Source organism: Cherax quadricarinatus, chromosome 78 (assembly GCF_038502225.1).
Source record: "Cherax quadricarinatus isolate ZL_2023a chromosome 78, ASM3850222v1, whole genome shotgun sequence".
Classification (NCBI taxonomy): domain Eukaryota; kingdom Metazoa; phylum Arthropoda; class Malacostraca; order Decapoda; family Parastacidae; genus Cherax; species Cherax quadricarinatus.
This window is the reverse complement of record NC_091369.1, coordinates 9136108-9160733: the sequence shown is the minus strand read 5'-3', so window position 1 is coordinate 9160733 and position 24626 is coordinate 9136108. Positions and strand designations below refer to the sequence as shown.

General features: G+C 39.5%; 1 protein-coding gene across 7 annotated transcripts in view; it reads right to left on the bottom strand.

Annotated features, from left to right (window-relative positions):
• The window catches only part of Tsp26A (Tetraspanin 26A), a 257157-nt gene that overhangs the window by 67546 nt on the left and 164985 nt on the right, over window positions 1–24626 (bottom strand). For 2 of the 7 annotated variants that reach the window (XR_011394181.1, XM_070101679.1), the window contains exons 1-2: window positions 10155–10359; window positions 4624–4744 (exon numbers count right to left, since the gene is read on the bottom strand). Coding sequence is in view for 6 of the 7 variants with exons in the window: in XM_070101679.1 (XP_069957780.1) it covers window positions 4624–4744; window positions 10155–10241 (208 nt within the window). In the remaining variant the exon portion in view is untranslated. Of the gene's footprint in view, window positions 1–4623; window positions 4745–10154; window positions 10364–24626 lie in introns of those variants that run through there. The other 5 variants (XM_070101677.1, XM_070101676.1, XM_070101678.1 and 2 more) reach the window with 3 other exon arrangements.

Sequence of the window (24626 nt, the reverse complement as noted above, 5' to 3'; positions counted from 1 at the left end):
GAATATAAGAGGGACCTTGAGACGTGACTAATGACTAGAGGAAATGTCATTTTAGTGCCAGGAATGTCTTTCTTGTTTATTCTGGACCCTATTCGGAAATTGGCATCTTTTGAAATTTGTGTGAAATTGGCAAAATTGCTAAACTCTGACCACTGTACTGGATAGTTGAATTTCATAAATGGGTGGTTTCTTGCACCCATTCGATAGACAAAATGGAGTTCTAGTGAAATAATCATGTTTTTTGTCGACTAGTACAGTGAAATTGGCCGAAAATGAGGCTCAAAGTGGGCAAAATCGCCGATGCGTAAACATCGCCGAGACCGCTAACTTTGCGAGAGCATAATTCCGTAAGTTTTCTATCAAATTTCAAACTTTTGGTGTCTTTATGATCGGGAAAAGATTCTCTATCTTTTCTTAAGAGAAAATAATTTTTTTTTTTTTTTAAATTTGGCCGACCCTGAGAACGAGTTTCGGAGAGGGCCTGTCGACCCTCAAAGGGTTAAAGAAAATAATCTAACAAAGTGGGAGTCGTCATAGTTGCTTTTTGCTGATGACACCTTACTCTTGGGAGATTCTGAAGAGAAGGTGCAGAAGTTGGTGGGTGGGTTTGGAAGGGTATGTAAAAGAAGGAAATTAATAGTGAAAATAGGAAAGAGTAAGGCTGATTTTTGGGTGAAAATTTTGCTCTGTATTTTGGCTGTATTATACGCGTCAGCCTGCCTCCCACCAGGACGTCGCGCATAGGTGAGTCAGTCTCCTTGTGTCTCGGTGAATGAGCATATACTCCATGCATTCATCCAAACATTTCCTTAAAATCCATTGGTTTTTGTAGTTGTTTATTAAGTGCAACTGTGAAATAAGCCACCATGGGCCCAAAGAAAGTTCCTAGTAAAGTTCCTTTGGTAAAGACAGTAAGAAACACAATAGAATTTAAGAAAATTGTAGAAAAATACGAGTAGTGTGCGTGTGCTCCAGCTTGCCAAGATGTATGGCAAAAACAAATCAACAATCACTTCTATCCTGATGTAGCGAAAGGGGTAAACATGTTAATGAAAGAGAGATCACAAACAATGGAAGATGTGGAGAGAGGCAGGGAGTGTAGCAGGCAGGCAGGGAGTGTAGCATGGGAGGGAGGGAGTGTAGCATGGGAGGGAGGGAGTGTAGCATGGGAGGGAGGGAGTGTAGCAAGGAGGCAGGGAGTGTAGCAGACATGCATGGAGTATAGCAGGGAAACAGGGAGTGTGGAAGGGAGGCAGGGTATGTAGAAGGGAGGCAGGGAATGTAGAAGGGAGGCAGGGAGTGTAGAAGGGAGGCAGGGAGTGTGGAAGGGAGGCAGGGAGTGTAGCAGGCATGTAGGGAGTGTAGCAGGCATGCAGGGAGTGTTGCAAGGAAACAGGGAGTATGGAAGGGAGGCAGGGAGTGTAGCAGGGAAACAGGGAGTGTGAAAAAGAGGCAGGGAGTGTAGCAGGCAGGGAGTGCAGCAGGGAAACAGGGAGTGTGGAAGGGAGGCAGGGAGTGTAGCAGGCAGGCAGGGAGTGTAGCAGGCAAGCAGGGAGTGTAGCAGGGAAACAGGCAGTGTGGAAGGAAGGCAGGGAGTGTAGCATGCAGGCAGGGAGTGTAGCAGGCAGGCAGGGAAGTAACCCCAGAGAGGGCTTTGATACCTGAAGTCCTTATGGAGGGGGATTCCCCTTCCAAACAATAATCAGTCCTCCTTCTCTCCTCCTCCTCCCTGTCTTCCATAAGCCAACAAGAGTCTTCAATAAAGGTATGTAATAGTGATTTAAATGTTCATTTATTTATTTTATTTAGTTCTCATTGTTTTGTGTATGTAAAACTATAATTAATCTTTAAAAAATGCATTTTTTGTTAATATTTTTGGGTGTCTGGAATGGATTAACCCTTTGACTGTTTTCGACGTATAAATACGTCTTACGAGCCAATGTTTCTGACGTATATATACTCAATAATTCTAGCGGCTTCAAATCAAGTGGGAGAAAGCTGGTAGGCCCACATGTGAGAGAATGGGTCTGTGTGGTCAGTGTGCACCACATAAAAAAAATCCTGCAGCACACATTGCGTAATGAGAAAAAAAAACTGATCGTTTTTTTGGAATAAAACGCCGAATTTGAGGTGTATTTTCGTATAGTATTTATCGTTGTATTCGCGTTTTCATGGTCTTAGGTGATAAAATGGAAAACATATTACAGAAATAGAGATGATTTTCATTACTTTTACGATGAAAACGACCTTGAAACTGAGCTCAAAGTAGCGGAAATGTTCGATTTTTACCAATGTTCAAGAGTAAATAAATCACACCACACGACCAATACACGTCAACTGGGGAGTCTAATATTCTTTCACTAGTGCACTGATATTATTTATACCATTTTTACAATAATGCAGTCGTCTGCATAACAGTAAATTTTGTATTTTTTTGTATGAATAAAAAATCAAAATAGAAAGCAATAATAATATAAGAGGGGCCTAGAGATGTGACTAATGAACAGAGCATATGTTATTTTAGTGCCACGAATGTCTACCTTGTTTATTCTGGACCCTATTTTGAAATTGGCATCTTTTTTATTTTGCGTGAAATTGGCCAAATTGCCAATTTCTGACCACCATATTGGGTAGTCCAAATTAGTAAATGGGAGGTTTCTTGTACTCAGCTGATAGATAAAATGGAGTTCTAAAGAAATAGCTATGAGTTTGGTCAACTGGAATAATGGAATTGGCTGAAAATAGGGCTCAAAGTCAGCGAAATCGCCGATACGCATATGTCGCCGAGACCGCCAACTTCGCGGGAGCATAATTCCACGAGTTTTCGACCAAATTTCGAACTTTTGGTGTCATTACCATCGGGAAAAGATTCTCTATCATTTCATAAGAAAAAATAATTTTTTTTTTTTTCAAAAATTGAGCGACATAGAATGACAGTTTCAGAGAGGGGCCTGAAACAGTCAAAGGGTTAATTGTATTACATTAATTCTTATGGGAAATATTGCTTCGAGTTTACGCCTTTTCGAATTTAGGCCGACCATCTGGAATGGATTACAGCCGATATTTGGGGTTCCACTAACTGAAATGAAGGTGGAAATATGAGAAGTACTAACTGAATGTTCCACTTTGTCTACAAGAGATATTTTGTTTGTAGCAGACAGAAAATAAAAAATAATTAAATCAGATGATAGTGTAACTAAAGGAGCAGTAAATAAATTATTACTGGATGTTGATAACAAAAAAAAAAAAAAAAGCAAGAGGACCAGAAGAGATTATAAGAATGACTAAAAAAAGTGTGGGGGTAATTTTGCAGACAAATGGAAGATAGCATACACTGTACCACAATTTAAGAAAGGTGACATGGGAAAATCCTTTAAACTAAGTTTGTTTTGCTGACAGTTGTAAAAATATTGAAAAGTCATAAAAAATCAATTAAGCTACAGTATTATGACAGTCACAGAAGTTGTTCACAACAAAAATGGACAAGCAGGGTGTATTTATCTAAGATCTTAAGAAGGCTTTTACTCACTTTCCCCACAACAAACTAATCTGGAAGCTTCCAGACATGGGACAAGTAAATGGCAAATCGTTAAAATGGATGAGACAGAAAACTGCATATAATGATAAGAGGTGACATGTCCTCTTGGGAAACTGTTACCTGTGAGATGCCACAAGGATGTATACTTGCCCCCATGTTCTTAAGTTACATAAATAACTTGAAGAAATACAAAGTTATATGAATTTGTTTGTAGACGATGCAATTTCCTATGCAAAATATACAATAAAAATTATTTAATCTTTATAAGATGAGTTGGATAAACTGAGCAACTGGAATGACAGATGGATGATGGAATTTAATATTTATAAATGACAAAGGAAGTGAGAAAAAGCAAAATCAGGCCACAAAATATAGATTGTGATCAACTTTTGAGAGTATTATACAAGAGGAGGAGATCTAGAATTGATATTAATAAAAGAAATTTTCACCAGATCATATAGCTCAAATTGAGAAATTCACATACTACTACACTGGCTAACTATAAAATAGCATTCTAACATATGGATGGATGCTGAAAAGCTGTTTACAACATATATTAGGTCAAAACTGGAATATGCAGTGGTTATGTGGTGTTTCCATCTAACAAGCTCACACTAGCTGATTGGAGGGAAAGAGGAGATATGATACCTAAACATGTATGGTTATAGGAGGATATGAAGGAATTGAGAGGTTTTTTGGTATCTTCAAGAGATAACAAAAGGCCACATATAAATTAAGAAAAATGGAGCAAAAGGGATACTGCAAAATTTTCTGTTACACATTCTGTAGAGTGGTAGAAGAACAGAATAAGCCAAAAGAGGTAATAAGAGCTACAACCATCAAAAATTTAAAAAAAAATATATGAAGAACATATTAAAGACAGGACACCATGAGTATAGCTCTTCTACCATAGCTACAAATAGATAATTACAGTACATGGGTACAAACATGTATACACATTAACTACAAATGGGTAATTATGCTACATGCAGGTATAACATATACATAGTATATGAGCACTTAAGACAGAAATAAATTCTGAGCACATTTAGCTCAAAACATGGAAGATAAGCAAACAAACTCACCAGTGACAATGAGAACAAAGGCTGGATCAAGAGCAATGTTAGTGAGACGACTAAGGTTATTAAATGTGTCTTTCTCTGTCCATGCCCACACCCCAATTGCCAAGATGCTGAGTCCCATCAACTGAAAAAATAAAGATGATATTAATAACTTCCCTAGTTTTCTTTATTTTGAAAGCAATAAGGGGATGAAAATGGCACAAGAGAAAGTTTGTAATGTATGCAAATTAAAATTTCATAAATATAAGCTGCTTACTGTTACAATAAACCCGATCCCTATCAGATCACTAGCCCATCTTCCAACCTTACATGGGGCTTGTTTGTTTTTTGTGTAACAATAAATTATACTTTTTTTGTGTTTAAAGATCTTAAGTCAATTGAATATTTCAGAACTGTTTCCAAAAGTCAAAGAATAGGGAGAATGAAAAGAAATATAAAACTTTAATAAAACCTTTCAGGAAATAATGTACAATGGCAAATTAAAGTCTTTTCTACAACATAAAGTTCAAGTCTTTTGTATATTCACCAAGGATTAGATAAAAATAGTACATATGCCTGACTAGAAGTTAAGATAAAGGGGTGAAAGAGCCACACCCATACCACCTGTAATGGAAACCTCAGCCTAAAATGTATAGAAAATGCACAATGTTCCATAAAGATTTCACTGTCATGTGCTCATACCTTTCTTGTGGAAATACTATACTGTATATATAGTACTGCACATATTGTAACCAATAATGGAAGACCATTTGGGTGTTGCAATTGCATGGTTTTCAGTGTAGTATTCCTTGAGTGTTTTCTTCAGTCTGTATTTCCCTGGTTGAAGATGGTTTTATTCAAATTAATAGAGGGTTTGTAACTCAGGATAACCTAAGAGGTCCAAACATTGTGACATGTTTCTATTGGGGGTCCTTTTGATCCTTTTCCCCAGGATGTGATCCATGGCTACTAGACAACATTAGACACTACCTGTGTAAGCAGCACCTGGATTAAATTCCTGTAAACAAATGTAAACAAATGTGCTTTGAAGCCTAGATTCAGACAAAATTCTGATGTAGCCCTCCCTCTCTTCACAAAGGAAGGAAAAAAAAAATGAGACTAGTAGCACTATGATCTCACGTTATCTTATTGTTATGACTAAGTCAATATGGATTTAGAGTAAGATTATCATTCTTGTCACAGAAGCTCCCTGGTTGAACAAGTACAAGGAAGCCTGGCCAAAGGTCAGGCTGGCAGGGTAGAAAAGCCCTCAATATCAGTCACATAAAAATGAACAAGGATAGCATGTGTTAGGAAACTAACTCTAGCCCCCAGCTAGGATAACACCCAGTTGTCTGTTTTAAGCTGTATGTGCAACCCTGAGCTATGAGAGCTTTTATTTTCCAGTAATAACATGGCTTCTTAACAGGAAGTAAATGATAGCTACTACTGGAAAGCTGTCTAGTTACACATTTGTCTTATCACACAGGTACCTCAAGAGGGACTAAGTTCATTATACATATTACTAGGGATCGGGTAACACCAAATACCAATCCTCAATTTTAGGCTGAAACCAATACCATCAAAAATAGCCGATACTCAGAGATGCCCAAAAAATTAGCCAGTACCCACCAATAGCGATACTCAGTTTTAGACCAATACAAATATTTACCATCAAAATTGGCTGATAACACCGATACTGACACTTTAGCAAACCCACTACACATTACACTATTGATATTGATGACAGTATTATACTTAAATGAGAGCAAAAAGGCACAATACCATGACTGGAACAATACACAAATAACCCACACATAGGAGAGAGGAGCTTACAACAACATTTTGGTCCAACTTGGACCATTTAAAAAGTCACACATTTATAAAGTGTGATTTTGTAAATGGGCCAAGGTGGACCGAAAGGTCGTTGTAAGCACCTCTCTCCTATGTGTGGGTTATCTGTGTATACTTACACAAGGATATGCAAAAGGTATACATTTGTATTTGTAGCATAAATTATTTAATGTTTCCAAGTGCAAATGCACTCACTCAAGATAAAAAATAAACAAGCATCACTAACACCCAAACTTTTTCTTACCAGACTTAAACCATTAGTCCTTGAAAATATAATGCTACAGGAGTCAAAATTGCACATTAAATCCTCAGGATCATAATGAAAACCTATTAGTATAAAAAATAAAGACAACATCTTTAGCATAGAGGAAATGTCTATAGAATAAGGTCATTAGTCTGTAGAAAGTAATCAGATATAAAGTACAGTGGACCCCCGGTTAACGATATTTTTTCATTCCAGAAGTATATTCAGGTGCCAGTACTGACCGAGTTTTTTCCCATAAGGAATATTGTGAAGTAGATTAGTCCATTTCAGCCCCCCAAACATACACGTACAAACGCACTTACATAAATACACTTGCATAATTGGTCGCATTGGGAGGTGATCGTTAAGCGGGGGTCCACTGTACAGTGGTACCTCAGGATACGAACTCAATTCATTCCAGAAGGCTGCTCGAGTGCTGATACCGAACGAATTTGTTCCCATAAGGAATAATGTAAATTAGATTAATCCATTTCAGATCCACAAAAATACACTTACAAAAGCACTTACATAAATACACTTACATAATTGTTCGCGTTTTGAGCTGTTCGTATCCCGAGGTACCACTGTACTATAAAATTATTAAAATCAAAGACCTGGGGTACTGTACAGTGGAACCTTGACACTCAAAGTTAATTGGTTCCAGAAGGCTGTTCGAGTGCCGATCTGTTCAAGTACAGAACAAATTTTTCCAAACCAACTTTCTTTTTGGTTGTCTGTTATCACTAACCCTCTTAGGCCCCATGGTGACTTTTTTATACAAATATAAAAAAAAATCATAAAACGTGAAGAAACATGAAATAGTTTACAGCGAAGTTCTGGCAGGTTGTGTTTGCTTAGTCAAGTGCCAAGCAATTTGTTTACCGAACAAAGCGTTTGAATATCAAATTGTTCGAGTACAGAGCTGTTTGAGTACAGAGGTTCCACTATACTGTACGTGAAGTTCAAAAACTACTTTTTTTTTTTTTTTTTTTTTTGTTTTCAAGAGATTCACATGCAAGGCATTGCCATAATGGATGTATTCAACAGTGTCCATTGACTAGAGGGCCTAAATTTAGCCTCAAAAACTATATACAGTACTCTATACTAAAAAAATGCAGTAAATTTAATACAAAATGTTATGATTCTAGGACCAACAGAAACAGACATGCTACATATGATTACTTATCAGAAAGTAGCAAATAAGAGACTACTAGAAGAGTACAAGTAAGAAGTGCTTAGTCTCGCAATAAACAGGGGATCAAGCCTCCACTACTTCCTGCTATGAATAACCCACATGGATGTTTAGGCATTCACATAAATAATAAATAAATATGCAGTATACACGTGTATATACAGTATGTGTATATACTGTACAATAAGTCCTCTTTACAAAAAGACACTACATACTGCAATTGTCTAAATAATATTGGAAATGTGCATTTTCTCTTGTGTAGCACTTGGAAAAGCATTCATAGTACATTTAAGTGTGGATGCATAGCTACATGCAAAAACTTTAGTACAGGAGTCAGCACCATGACGTTCTTTTGTACCCCCTTGCCTATGTTTGGTTAACAGGTCAAATATTTGGAGAGGAACAACTCCTTCCCTTCCCCACCTCCTACAATTGTTTTCTGGGAATGACATATGCCTTATTGTGTTTATCAAATGATTTTAGATATTTTTGTCACCCCCATCTCATCTCTAGATACTGACTACAGCACTCAAGAATATCAGTGATGCTGGCAGTGAAAAATACATGAATAAGTGTGAAACTGACAATGCTAAAGAATGTATAAATTTTAGATATACAGGAGAGCCCTGCTTATATAGGTCAGCCATCAGTAATCCGGCAATCAGTTATCCAGTTCCATCAATAATCCGGCACTAATTTCGGCTAGCATAATTTCAAATTTCATCATTATACTGACTCAAATTTCATCATCATTATACTGACTCAAATATTGTGCAGATGTCCCAATGATGCTGGATTAGTGATGGCTGACCTGTACAGCTAAAGATCACTTTGCCTTGCTCCTCTGTAAAATATGCAACAGGTTATTTCAAGTGCATGCCTATACTAATTTGTCATGTCCAGAATCCCTATGCTTTAAAAGGTCGTGACATGAGGAGCTATTACAGTAATCAAGTGCCACTACACAAGCACAGCAATAAAAAAAAAAACTCATTGCAGCAATACATAGCAGCTCTGAAACTGGCATGTCAGAGATCTGGCATATATTTAACACTGCAGGTGCACTTGTACATGTAAAAGTGTCATAGGATAAGTGCCTCCATCAACCATAAATGTAGGCTAGAGTTAATTTTGGCCTTCAGTGGGGAATTTCTCTGGTTTTCCTCTATAAGGTGTTGGGTCCAAGAGATTGTGGTGGTGTATGATATACATGAAGGATGACTAGAAGAACTGCAGATAAAATGCTGGATGAGTTACATTTCCAGGAGAGAGAGAGATAAAAGAGGATAAGGAAAAACCTGTAGACAAACAGTTAACACCAAGTTACTTAACCAGTTTCATGTTACTGGTAAAGTTGAAGATTTTTGGTCAGTTGTATAGAGTACTGCAGGGTAAAAATAGACCAGATACATTACAGAATACTCGAGCACTCACAACTCTGAATCCACAACATAAGAAGTGTAGCCATCCACTTAGCCCTCTCCACACACTTCTTCCACATCAACAAACTACAACTAAAATGAAAGATATATAAATTGCATTAACTTGTACCTAACAGAATATTTAAAAAAAATAATAATTACTTTAAAGGCACTAATTTTCAAAAGCGTATGCCCATGTAATAAAAGGGTTTCTTCTTCAAATTGTGGGTTACTAGTGAATTGTTCCAGTCATGGTTTAGTGACCTTTTACATTTTTAAGTTCTAGGACCGATAATTAAGGATGCAGAGAAAACAAATTAGCACAGTATTAATCATGTCTATCCTGAAAGGTAAAAGTTAATAATGTCCCAAAATGAAGTGATGTACATGCTTAAAGTCTATGTGCAACCCGCTTCAGGAAGAGGATATTAAAACTAACGAGGAAGTGCCTAATGAAACGAAGGCTTTGTAGTAGAGGTAAATGGCCCTTAAGATTTTTAATCATGATAAACCACTATTATCCTTACAGTGATTACGAACTGCTGTAATTACGATAGAACAGTAGTTAAATGTCCCATAACGGGAGTTAAACAATATTACAGTTCCAGGAAGTGATGTCACACGGGGGAAGTGTCTCTTTGTCCCAGTTCATACTTCCAGTTCACTGACTTCCTCCTCATCTCTGCTAGTTAACCCGGAATAAACCTCCACTGTCTACACTTACACTTTTATGTTAACATTCGTCTAACCTGAGATAGCCACAAATCTAAGCAGAATGACTTTTTTGACAGGTGACGGGAGAAAGGTCACTTGGGGGGGATGTAAACACAGACAAAGTACTCACCCAAAATATCACATTGAAGCCGAATATGACATACTTCAGGCAGCAGCTGACCTCACTCTGATCCCGCCTGTACCGCTTGACAGGCATCTTGGTCAGAATCGCCGCCTGGAAGCAACAATTTTACGATAAAACGAGCACCATCGTCTCCGACCTCCACCGCCCCGCTTTCCTCTCTGGCCGCCAGATGACGCCGTCTACACTCACACAGAAAACGTACCTAACACTTATATTATAATTATATTCATGGAGGAGCACTAAATTCGTAGGGGTCATAGAGAGCCTGAGAAATGGGAGCCAATGTGATTCATTCAAGGAAAGGGATGGTAGCTCTAATTCTCTGAATCAAGAACACTTCAACATCAAAGCAAGGACCCCAATGGAAATAAGTCAAGGACCCCAATGGAAATAATTCAAGGATCCCAATGGAAATAATTCAAGGACCCCCAATAGAAATAAGTCAAGGACCCCAATAGAAATAAGTCAAGGACCCCAATGAACGTAAGTCACTGACTTATTGGGGGGTTATCCTAGATAATTTACTATATGCTACTGTGTATGATAATTGTACTTATGTGGACCTGTACCTAAATAAATTTACTTGCTGAAGGATGCAGAAATTATTTTGTTCTTGCTCTAGGCATCTAACTTTTTGTTAGATTTAAAGACTGAGGAGGAGCTGGGAAAGTAGGTTTTCAGGTCTTGACACCCACTTTCCTTGCTCACCTAGCAGTAAATATAGGTACGTAGGTGGTAAGACACCCTAGTGGAGATGAACCACATTAACTTTACTGGGTCATGCAAGGTTAAATCCATATGACGCATTATATATATATATATTGTGAACCTGAAACAGATGAAGGTTAAGATTTTGTTATCATTCCTCGTCTTACTTCATAGTCCAGCCCTATTTAAGGTATCATTTATAGGTGAAAATAGGGGCAAAAACAGGTGTAAGGAAACATGCCCAATCTTTCCACTCGTCCTTAGATCGAAGCCAGGTCCCTCAATTTTGAGACAAGGGAGCTGCTACTTGAGCCACTAGTGTCTGTTTTTTTACATCTGTCGGTATTATACATCATGTGATACAACTATTAACCTGTAATAATAAACTGTGCAAAAAAGCGTACAGCCCTGAAACGCTATAATGAGGCGCTTTCCCTTATTTAATGGAGGCTCACGCCTGAGTTAACACTTGGAACACATGTGAAAATGGAGATTATATGACTATGTATACTCACCTATACGTAGTTGTTGGGGTAGAGTCTCAGCTACTGCCCCCTCCTCTTTGTCGGTCACTATTAAGTTCACTCCTGGCTTCGAGAGCTTATCGTACCTCTTATTAAAGCTATGTATGGGTCCTGACTCAACCATTTCATTATCCATGTCGTTCCACTTCCTGACTAAGACTGAAGAAATACTTCCTAACATCCCAGTGACTTATCTGTGTTTTCAACTTCCAGCTGTGTCCTCATGTTCATGTTTCCCGTTTCTCAGTTTGTCTCAGTCCACACTATCAATTCCTCTCAATATTCTGTATATATGTGTACACGATAAGAAAGTGGTACAAATATAAAGACCCCAAACGAAAATATATCACGCTGACTTTATGAGTTCATTCGGTTAAATCTACACAATATACCTGGAGTATACCTGGAGAGGATTTCGGGGATCAAAATTCCCGCGGCCCGATCTGTGACCAGGCAGACAGGATAAGACCAGAAGACAAAAAGAATGCAGATGTAATATATACAGACTTTGCAAAAGCCTTCGACAAATGTGACCATGGCGTAATAGCACACAAAATGCGTGCTAAAGGAATAACAGGAAAAGTTGGTCGATGGATCTATAATTTCCTCACTAACAGAACACAGAGAGTAGTAGTCAACAGAGTCAAGTCCGAGGCAGCTACGGTGAAAAGCTCTGTTCCACAAGGCACAGTACTCGCTCCCATCTTGTTCCTCATCCTCATATCTGACACAGACAAGGATGTCAGCCACAGCACCGTGTCTTCCTTTGCAGATGACACCCGAATCTGCATGACAGTGTCTTCCATTGCAGACACTGCAAAGCTCCAGGCGGACATCAACCAAATCTTTCAGTGGGTTGCAGAAAACAATATGAAGTTCAACGATGAGAAATTTCAATTACTCAGATACGGTAAACACGAGGAAATTAAATCTTCATCAGAGTACAAAACAAATTCTGGCCACAAAATAGAGCGAAACACCAATGTCAAAGACCTGGGAGTGATCATGTGATCAAGGACCATAACATTGTATCAATCGCATCTGCTAGAAAAATGACAGGATGGATAATGAGAACCTTCAAAACTAGGGATGCCAAGCCCATGATGACACTCGTCAGGTCACTTGTTCTATCTAGGCTGGAATATTGCTGCACACTAACAGCACCTTTCAAGGCAGGTGAAATTGCTGACCTAGAAAATGTACAGAGAACCTTCACGGCGCGCATAACGGAGATAAAACACCTAAATTACTGGGAGCGCTTGAGGTTCCTGAACCTGTATTCCCTGGAACGCAGGCGGGAGAGATACATGATTATATACACCTGGAAAATCCTAGAGGGACTAGTACCGAACTTGCACACGAAAATCACTCACTACGAAAGCAAAAGACTTGGCAGACGATGCAACATCCCCCCAATGAAAAGCAGGGGTGTCACTAGCACATTAAGAGACAATACAATAAGTGTCAGGGGCCCGAGACTGTTCAACTGCCTCCCAGCATACATAAGGGGGATTAACAACAGACCCCTGGCAGTCTTCAAGCTGGCACTGGACAAGCACCTAAAGTCGGTTCCTGACCAGCCGGGCTGTGGCTCGTACGTTGGTATGCGTGCAGCCAGCAGTAACAGCCTGGTTGATCAGGCTCTGATCCACCAGGAGGCCTGGTCACAGACCGGGCCGCGGGGGCGTTGACCCCCGGAACTCTCTCCAGGTAAACTCCAGGTAGGCCTCGTTGTGGATCAGGGCCTGATCAACCAGGCTGTTACTTTTGGCCGCACACAGCCTGACGTACGAACCACAGCTCGGCTGCATATAACAGTATCATTGTAAAAACAATAATGTATGTTATTCATGGAAGCCCTAAATATAAACTTACTAACAAGACTTGTACAGGAAAGCAACGTGACTGCACGTGTTTATTTGCGTCTACGCAAATAAACACAGAGAAGCTTGTTTATTTGCAAATAAACATGGGGAAGCGCTAAACCCTTACGGGTTCAGCGCTTCCCCATGAATGAAGAGCACCTCGCTGGCATCAATCAAGGCTCACAAGGCAACGAGTCATGGTACGTGATAAGGTATCACAGTGGGTGCCTGTGACGAGCGGGGTCCCACAGGGGTCAGTCCTAGGACTAGTGCTATTTTTGATATATGTGAATGACATGATGGAAGGGATAGACTCTGAAGTGTCCCTATTTGCAGATGATGTGAAGCTGATGAGAAGGATTAAATCGGATGAGGATCAGGCAGGACTACAGAGAGACCTGGACAGGCTGGACACGTGCTCCAGAAACTGGCTTCTCGAATTCAACCCTGCAAAATGCAAAGTCATGAAGATTGGGAAGGGCAAAGAAGACCGCAGACAGAGTATAAGCTAGGTGGACAAAAGCTGCAAACCTCACTCAAGGAGAAAGATCTTGGAGTGACCATAACACCGTACACGTCTCCGGAGGCACACATCAGCCAGATAACTGCTGCAGCATATGGGCGCCTGACAAACCTGAGAATAGCGTTCCGATACCTTAGTAAGGAATCGTTCAAGACACTGTACACTGTATACGTCAGGCCCATACTGGAGTATGCAGCACCAGTTTTAAACCCACACCTGGTCAAGCACGTCAAGAAATTGGAGAAAGTACAAAGGTTTGCAACAAGGCTAGTTCCGGAGCTCAGGGGAATGTTCTACGAAGAAAGGTTCAGGGAAATCGAACTGACGACACCGGATGACAGGAGGGTCAGGGGAGACATGATAACATACAAAATAATGCGTGGAATAGACAAGGTGGACAGAGACAGGATGTTCCAGAGAGGGGACACAGAAACAAGGGGTCACAATTGGAAGCTGAAGACTCAGACGAGTCACAGGGATGTTAGGAAGTACTTCTTCAGTCACAGAGTCGTCAGGAAGTGGAATAGCCTAGCAAGTGATGTAGTGGAGGCAGGAACCATACATAGCTTTAAGACGAGGTATGACAAAGCTCAGGAAGCAGAGAAAGGACCTAGTAGCGATCAGTGAAGAGGCGGGGCCAGGAGTTGAGTATCGACCCCTGCAACCACAATTAGGCGAGTACAATTAGGGGAGTACCCCATCCCGTGGAAGGGTGTAGCGTAGAAGCAAATAAACACGTACAGTCACGTTGCGTTTCTGTACGAATCTTGTTAGTAGATTATATCTAGGGATTGCATGCATAACATACATTACCCATAAAAATAATAATGATTACACCAGTCAAGTGATGGACAACAAACTGGATCAGGAGCTAGAGCTTACTGCTCCAAGCACCTGTCTTTTAAAAAATGTCCACAAACTTACATATACATAAGTACACTTGACGAAAAGGTATATACTCAAGAGAGGGTTATATCTCTCAGTGTACAGTGCAGTGACAGTTTATTCGGTAGTTTAAAGATTAAAATATTCTTGAATGGTGATGTACATTGGTGGACCGCTGTCATAATCCTCGTCCAGTTGACAGGGATCAACCCTAAGAAGCTAAGAGTACACTCACAGACCAGAGTGCAGAACTGTTTAACAGTCAGTGGTTACTGCTGCCGTTACATGTACATTCAGAGTCCGTTTTCTGGCTTGGACAGCATCTCCCCCCCCCCCGCACCCCAGATCTCTGACTCTCCCAACCCTCTTTCTGGCTCTTCGAGCCATCTTTCTGTTTCAGCCCTCTTTCTGGCTCTTCCAGCCGTCTTTCTGGCTCTTTCAGCCGTCTTTCTTGATCTCCCAGCTATCTGGCTCTCCCAGCATTATATCTGGCTATCCCAGCATTATATCTGGCTCTCCCAGCATTATATCTGGCTCTCCCAGCATTATATCTGGCTATCCCAGCATTATATCTGGCTCTCCCAGCATTATATCTGGCTCTCCCAGCATTATATCTGGCTCTCCCAGCATTATATCTGGCTCTCCCAGCATTATATCTGGCTCTCCCAGCATTATATCTGGCTCTCCCAGCATTATATCTGGCTCTCCCAGCATTATATCTGGCTCTCCCAGCATTATATCTGGCTATCCCAGCATTATATCTGGCTCTCCCAGCATTATATCTGGCTCTCCCAGCATTATATCTGGCTCTCCCAGCATTATATCTGGCTCTCCCAGCATTATATCTGGCTCTCCCAGCATTATATCTGGCTCTCCCAGCATTATATCTGGCTCTCCCAGCATTATATCTGGCTCTCCCAGCATTATATCTGGCTCTCCCAGCATTATATCTGGCTCTCCCAGCATTATATCTGGCTCTCCCAGCATTATATCTGGCTCTCCCAGCATTATATCTGGCTCTCCCAGCATTATATCTGGCTCTCCCAGCATTATATCTGGCTCTCCCAGCATTATATCTGGCTCTCCCAGCATTATATCTGGCTCTCCCAGCATTATATCTGGCTATCCCAGCATTATATCTGGCTCTTCCAGCCATACAACCGGCACATCTCATATGATCCTCTTTATTCCTTCATTTAATAATTAAAATATTCTTACCTGATAGTTTCTAATTTATAAAAGATAAATGTTAATGACTTTAATTGTTAAAGTACCCCAAGAAAAGATGAAAGAAGGAGCACTGCAGCAGGCGTTCTGGCCCATACGAGGCAGGTCCAAGTCTCCTACCGGCTTAAGCCGGTAGGAGACTTGGACCTAGTCAGGTCAGATCACATTCACTTAAGGAAGGAACACGGAAACTGACCTAGTAGCACAAGGTAGTCAGGTCCAACTCACACCCACCCACACCCACTCATGTATTTATCTAACCTATTTTTAAAACTACACAACGTTTTAGCCTCAATATTATTATTATAATCAGGGGGAAGCGCTAAACCCGTAGGATTATACAGCGCCTGAGAGGGATGTGGAAGGCATTCAGGCTTAATTCGGGGAACTGGAGCACAGATCCAATTCCCTAAATCAAGAGCCCCTCACCAACATCAAGGAACCTTCCCTGAGGGGTTTAGCCTCAATAACTGTACTCGGGAGTTTGTTCCACTCATCCACAACTTTATTACCAAACAGATCGTTCCATGACAAAATCCGATGATTTTTCACCTGACGAGTGTGCTAACAACTTTTTTCAAGGATGGACTCTTGATCCGTGGAATTTGGAGCTATCTTCCCCTTCGTCGGATCAAATCTGATTTGCTCTCATATCCCAGGCGCTGCACGACCACCTATGGATTTATAGCTTTCCCTTGAGTATGATAATACTAATTCTCACACCTCAAGTCAGTCCCTTTCCACTCCATCCAGCGAAGTGAGTATTTTGTATGTCAGGATCATATCCTTCTTGTTCCTCCTTTGTTTCAGTGCAGTGGATGAAACCAGGTCCTTTATATTATTATATCAACTCTGTGTGTGTATATACGGGTTGGTTGGCTTTATAAGGTTTAAAACTTATCGACTACGCAATGGTCAGTAAGGCTGTATATCACCTGTTTACCTCTCAAGGAGACTTTAATCCATAATTTACAAGTAGAAAAACTATGAGAGGACATAAATAAACTGAAGTCCTGGATAAACTGCAGGACTGGATAAACTGCAGGACTGGACAAACTGCAGGACTGGACAAACTGCAGTGGTTGGACAGGTGGTCACTGAGGGTGATCCCCAGTATGTGCAAGGTTATTACAACTCGTTAAGGACAATAAAAAAAACCGCACACAAACCTCAGAAAAAAGGAACTAAACCACATAAAGCTAAAGAATCAGAGGACACATTATCACGACGTACAAGATACTGTATTAATGAGGATTCACTGAATGGAATGAAACACAGGATCATAGACGCTAACTAAGGATGCAAATAGTTAGGAAACACTGGTTTAATTTTTCATTATTTTTTTTAAATTATATGTGAAAAAAATCCTTAAAATTTGTAAGCCTGGTCACTTTTATTTAAAATTAATGTTTTTTTAACTATATATGTATCTTAAATTTAGTGTAAAAATAATATTTTAAAAGAAATGCTATAATGAAAGCAGAACCCATACAGGTTTAGCGCTTCTCAATAATAATAATAATAATAATAATAATAATAATAATAATAATAATAATAATAATAATAATAATAATAACAATAACAGATGCCTTGAGAATAACAGCATCCAAATATTCTGTCAAAACTTAATTAATATTCAGATACGAGAGATGAAAACTAAGAAAACAACCAAGTGCATAGACAAGTAACTAGGTAAATAGACAAAACCAAATGAATAGATAAGTAACAATAGATAAATATTTGTGAGGCGAGGTGTCCAACCTTGGCCGACTCCCACACTGAGTGCCCTTGGTCCTACACCTCCACCATCACTCTCTATGTTGCTTTATTTCCTCCTAACTTAACCCACTGCGTGACACACCTACACTCAACATATTCGTCCATTCACTTTTCTTTATGTAATTGTTATTAATTAATCCATAAACTGGAGAATAAACGATATTTCAGGTGGGCCCTGAACCGTTAGTTACAAGTGTTTGTGGTCCAGGATGGAGTCAAACTTTCCTGTCATCTTTGCGGGTGACTTGTGACTTGTTTCACACGTGCTCTTATTACTTCTTTATTTTTCTCAAGACAAATGGTTCCAGAGCTTATTAAGTATTCCCCGAAGAGGTGCTTTTAAGGCTGCCTACAAGGTTATCGTTTATAGCATGAGAACGGTTCATCCGATCTGCTTCAAATTTTCAACTGCAGCACATCCAACCAGAGGGAATAATTTGTTTGATCTAGTTTTGATAAATAAAATCTCAGAAAAAAGTCTATTGATCACAGAATACCCTGGCACAAGTAATAACACACCTATTATCTTTAATATTAACTGTAAAGATCCCAGACTTTAGTCTGGAGTTTACCTGGAGAGAGTTTCGGGGGTCAACGCCCCCGCGGCCCGGTCTGTGACCAGGCCTCCTGGTGGATCAGCGCCTGATCAACCAGGCTGTTGCTGCTGGCTGCACGCAAACCAACGTACGAGCCACAGCCCGGCTGATCAGGAACTGACTTTAGGTGCTTGTCCAGTGCCAGCTTGAAGACTGCCAGGGGTCTGTTGGTAATCCCCCTTATGTGTACTGGGAGGCAGTTGAACAGTCTCGGGCCCCTGACACTTATTGTATGGTCTCTTAACGTGCTAGTGACACCTGCTTTTCATTGGGGGGATGGTGCATCGTCATACAGATTTTAACAGAGAAAGTACCTGTTGGACATTGACTAGGGTTATCTGGGGTGTAACTATTCTTTACAAAGAAAAATGTCAATGTGACATTTTTTAAATAATACACAAGCTGAACAAAGAACATATATTCCCCTCGCATAGATCAGGACAGATGAAAGTGATCTTAAGAAGACGACCAGGAGACTGGTGCCTCTCTGAAGACACAAAATGGAAGTTCACAGTCGTGTCACAAGAGGAGAGTCACCTCGTGTTTATATTAAAACAGATAATAAAGAAATAAAAACACCTAAACTACACTATGAAAATGAAGTTGCAAGGTAATTAAAGCCAGACTCGAAAGGATTCTTTTTGAAAGTGTGTAAGTATATACAAAATCACGGGGAAAAAAGTGCCAGCTTACAACTAGATCTGGACTGATAACGAGCAGGAAAGTTATCTTTTTTATGTAACTTCCTGCTGGTCATCAAACAAGACACAAATGAAGTCTCAGCGATTAATATTTAATGAAAGTCTGAACATTCAATCAGTCAATTAATAACTGATATAATATAAAGCCACCTTGACGAGTATATTGTAATTAAGAAGTCAACACACTGCACAAGGGGCAGATCTTGCATGACAAATTGATTGACCTTCAGTAAAATATTGGAGGCAGTGAACCATAATCAAGAATAAGTTGTTTATTTTGATTCTAATAAAACATTTAGTAATCTCACACAGAAGATTTTGAGAGAGTAGCAGCACATGATATTGTAGAAAAAATCTCTCGCAAATAAAGGCATGGCTGACTAATAGGAAGCATAAATTGCATAGTTTAAGATCATAATAAAGGCTGGTCATATTTAACATTCCACCAGGATTAAGTTTGGGCCTCTTATTCATAACTTACATTAATGACTTTGTCGATGGAGTATAAAGCGACATGCAGTAAATAAGCTGACATAACTATCGACCTACTAATAAACTAGGAGGAAAATGCCACTGAAATTCGGGAAATTTTGGACAAGCTATTGTTGTGGTCCGAAAAGCTGCATACGCGGTACAATGTGGGAAACTGAGGTCTCAGTCCTTGAGTGTGAATTTAACCTTCATACTTATAATAAACTAGGTGATGTAGTCTAAACAAACAAATTATGGAAACAGACTTGGGAGTCTTAATAAGCAGTAATCTAAGGCCAAGACAAGAGTGCCTAAGCATGTGTAACAAGGCTAACAGGCTACTTGAAGTAACAACAAGAATATCAGTAACAGGATTTCAAAGGTTATTCTAAAATTGTGTATTCTTAACTCACGCACTGTACATCCTCCAAGAAGTGGACAGAACAGGAAGTTAAGATTCAGACGTCAGCGGCCAGAAGAATTTGAAAGTGAGTGATGTAATGCACTGTGGAAACTAGTGTTTTGTGAGATATCTTGAATATCATTCAGTCCTTCAGTACATACCTTACAGTACTAACTTTCAAGCAGCTGGCATTACCACACTCATTATTATTATTATTATTATTATTATTATTATTATTCAAAGGAATCATCTTTGAATATAATACGTAATAAGTAACCCTTATTCTCTCTCACAAGTGGCTTGATAACGGTCACAGAAGGAACGGAAACCTCTGGCTTCTTTTTCCAAAATTTCGACAGCTATGACTGATTATTCTTATGATCAGGGTGAAGCGATAACCCGTATGGGCCCTACAGCGCCTGGTGAAGGGAAGTAATTCGAATAACTGGAGCTGATCTCCCCTTCCTCTGATCAAACCAGATATCCTCTATCCCAAGCGTTGCTCAAGCCTTACGGATTTAGTGCCTCCCTTGTGAATTTAACGATGAACGTCAGGAGATTTTGTCAGTCACGTAACCAGCCAGTCAAGTAAATAATCCAACCAACCAGTCAGTCAATAATCCAACCAGCCAGTCAGTCAATAATCCATCCAGTCAGTCAGTCAATAATCCAACCAGCCAGTCAATAATCCATCCAGTCAGTCAGTCAATAATCCATCCAGTCAGTCAGTCAATAATCCATCCAGTCAGTCAGTCAATAATCCATCCAGTCAGTCAGTCAATAATCCATCCAGTCAGTCAATAATCCAACCAGCCAGTCAGTCAATAATCCATTCAGTCAGTCAGTCAATAATCCATCCAGCCAGTCAGTCAATAACCCATCCAGCCAGTCAATAAGCCAACCAGCCAGTCAGTCAATAATCCATCCAGCCAGTCAGTCAATAATCCATCCAGCCAGTCAGTCAATAATCCATCCAGCCAGTCAATAAGCCAACCAGCCAGTCAGTCAATAACCCATCCAGCCAGTCAATAATCCATCCAGCCAGTCGGTCAATAACCCGTCCAGCCAGACAGTCAATAATCCATCCAGCCAGTCAGTCAATAATCCATCCAGCCAGTCAATAAGCCAACCAGCCAGTCAGTCAATAACCCATCCAGCCAGTCAGTCAATGATCCATCCAGCCAGTCAGTCAATAGCCCATCCAGCCAGTCAGTCAATAACCCATCCAGCCAGTCAGTCAATAACCCATCCAGCCAGTCAGTCAATAACCCATCCAGCCAGTCAATAATCCATCCAGCCATTCAGTCAGTCAATAATCCATCCAGCCAGTCAGTCAGTAATCCATCCAGCCAGTCAATCGATAACCTATCCAGCCAGTCAGTCAATAGTTCATCCAGCCAGCCAGTCAGCCAGCCAACCAGTCAGTCAATAAGCCAGCCAGTCAGTCAGCCAGCCAACCAGTCAGTCAGTCAATAAGCCAGCCATCACTAAGCCAGCCAGTCAGTCAGCCAGCCAACCAGTCAGTCAATAAGCCAGCCATCACTAAGCCAGCCAGCCAACACAGAACATACATGACGACGCATCTACCACTCATCTAATGACAAGGAAGAATTCACTGTAATACTTCTCATGTGTATGACCGTGATGAGTATATCTCTAGATGTGTATGATTGTGATGATTGTCTTGACGTGTATGATTGTGATGATTGTCTTGACGTGTATGATTATGATGATTGTCTTGACGTGTATGATTGTGATGATTGTCTTGACGTGTATGATTGTGATGATTGTCTTGACGTGTATGATTGTGATGTGTATATCTCTCTTCACTGTGATGAGTTTATGTCGATGTATATTGTGATGTGTATATCTCTCGATATAAATATGATTGTGATATGTATAACTCTTGATATATATAACTGATGTGTATATCCATCTTGACGTGTATGACTGTGATGTGTACAACTTTTGATGTCCACGACTGTAATAAATACAACTGTGTGTATGCGCCTACAACAGTAATATACATGTACTTTGAGGGGTATATATCTCAATATAAACACATGAAGACAGTATACGTATATCTATCAGTGTACATACACTGTTTACCTTAATCCCTGTATTATATCTGGGGAGGGTTTCGGGGGTCAACGCCCCCGCGGCTCGGTCTGAGACCAGGCCTCGTGGTGGATCAGGGTCTGATCAACCAGGCTGTTACTCCTGGCCGCACGCAAACTGACGTACGAACCACAGCCCGGTTGGTCAGGTACTGACTTTAGGTGCCTGTTCAGTGCCATCTTGAAGACAGCCAGGGGTCTATTGGTAATCCCCCTTATGTATGCTGGGAGGCAGTTGAACAGTCTTGGGCCCCGGACACTTATTGTGTTATCTCTCAGTAGTGTACTCGTGGCGCCCCTGCTTTTCACTGGGGGGATGTTGCATCTCCTGCCAAGTATTTTGCTTTCATAGGGAGTGATTAGGGAGTTTGGTACTAATCCCCCTAGGATTTTCCAAGTGTACATTATCATGCATCTCTCTCGCCTGCAGTCCAGGGAATACAAATCAAGGGACTTCAACCGTTCCCAGTAATTTAGGTGCCTTATCGTACTTGTGTGTGCTATGAAAGTTATTGTACATTCTCCAGGTCAGCAATTCCGTCTGTCTTGAAGGGGGCAGTTAGTGTACAGCAGTATTCCAGCCCAGAGAGAAGAAGCGATTTGAAGAGAATCATGGGCTTGGCGTCCCTAGTTTTGAAGATTCTCATTATCCATCCTTTCATTTTCCTAGCAGATGTGATAGATGCATTGTTTTGGTCTTTGAAGGCGAGATCCTCTGACATTATCACTCCCAGGTCCTTCACATTACTTTCTCGCTCTATTGTATGGTTAGATTATTATAATCATGGGGAGCGCTAAACCCGTAGGAATATACAGCGCATGTGGGGGATGGAAGGTATTCAGATTCAATTCAGGGAACCGGAGCACAGATCCAAATCCCTAGATCAAGAGCCCCTCACCAGCGTCAAGGAACCTCCCTTGAGGGGGTTGTATGGTTAGAATTTGTTGTATACCTTGATACAGTTTTAATTTCCTAAAATTTCCCATATTTGAGTAGTTGAAATTTCTCTTCATTGAACTTCATAGTGTTCTGAGTCCCAGTTGAAGATTTGGTTGAGTTCCGCTTGGAGTCCTGCGGTGTCTTCCATGGAGGACGTTGTCAGGGCAATTAGGGATAAAAATTTCCTCGAGTAGTAGTGACGAGGTGACATGCAGTCTTAATGACCCTCGTATAGGCGATAGATTTTAAACATCTCCCTCCCTAAAAAAAACCTAGCTAGGAAAAAAGTTCTGGTCTGGCAACCAGGGTGGTGAGTATCGTTGCGTCACTCATGACTCAAAAAAACCTCAGCACTTTGTTCCTCGTGAACATTAAGGATGAAATCATCAGACTCTTAAATTTCGAGGACAACATCCATGACTGTCATAGCTTAAGTCACAACAAAAATAATTGTTAATTTAAAGAAACTTGAATAAATTGCTTAATTTTATTAATATATATATATATATATATATATATATATATATATATATATATATATATATATATATATATATATATATATATATATATATATATGTCGTGCCGAATATGTAAAACTGGTCAATTAGCAAGAACTCATTTAAAATTAAGTCCTTTCTAAAATTTTCTCTTATACGTTTAAAGATATACTTTTTTCATTAATGTTAATGTAAAAATTTTTAATTTTGCACCAAAAGAATCTTAGAAAGCTTACCTAACCTTATCATAACAAGAGCAATTTATTTTAGCCTAACCCAACTAAATACATTTTAGATTTGTTTACAATAATTTAATACTAAACAAACACAATCAAAAATATTTTTTTCGTTAGGTTCAGAATGATTTTGGCGAAATTATTGCATATACAAATTTTCACTTGCCCTATATGGCAAGATGAACGTTGCTATTTAAGCCAAGATGGCAAGTTCTGCCTATTCGGCACGACAGATATATATATATATATATATATATATATATATATATATATATATATATATATATATATATATATATATATATATATATATGTCGTGCCGAATATGTAAAACTGGTCAATTAGCAAGAACTCATTTAAAATTAAGTCCTTTCTAAAATTTTCTCTTATACGTTTAAAGATATATTTTTTTCATTAATGTTGATGTAAAAAGTTTTAATTTTGCACCAAAAGGAACTTAGAAAACTTACCTAACCTTATTTTAACAAGAACAATTTATTTTAGCCTAACCCAACTAAATATATTTTAGATTTGTTTACAGTAATTTAATACTAAACAAACACAGTAAAATATATTTTTTTCGTTAGGTTCAGAATGATTTTGGCGAAATTATTGCATACACAAATTTTTACTTGTCCTATATGGCAAGATCAGCGTTGCTATTTAAGCCAAGATCGCAAGTTCTGCCTATTCGGCACGACATATATATATATGTCGTGCCGAACAGGCAGAACTTGCGATCTTGGCTTAAATAGCAATGCTCATCTTGCCATATAGGACAAGTGAAATTTTGTGTATGCAATAATTTCGCCAAAATCATTCTGAACCTAAAGAAAAAAATATATTTCACTGTGTTTGTTTAGTATTAAATTACTGTAAACAAATCTAAAATATATTTAGTTGGGTTGGGCTAAAATAAATTGTTCTTGTTATAATAAGGTTAGGTAAGTTTTCTAAGTTCCTTTTGGTGCAAAATTATAAA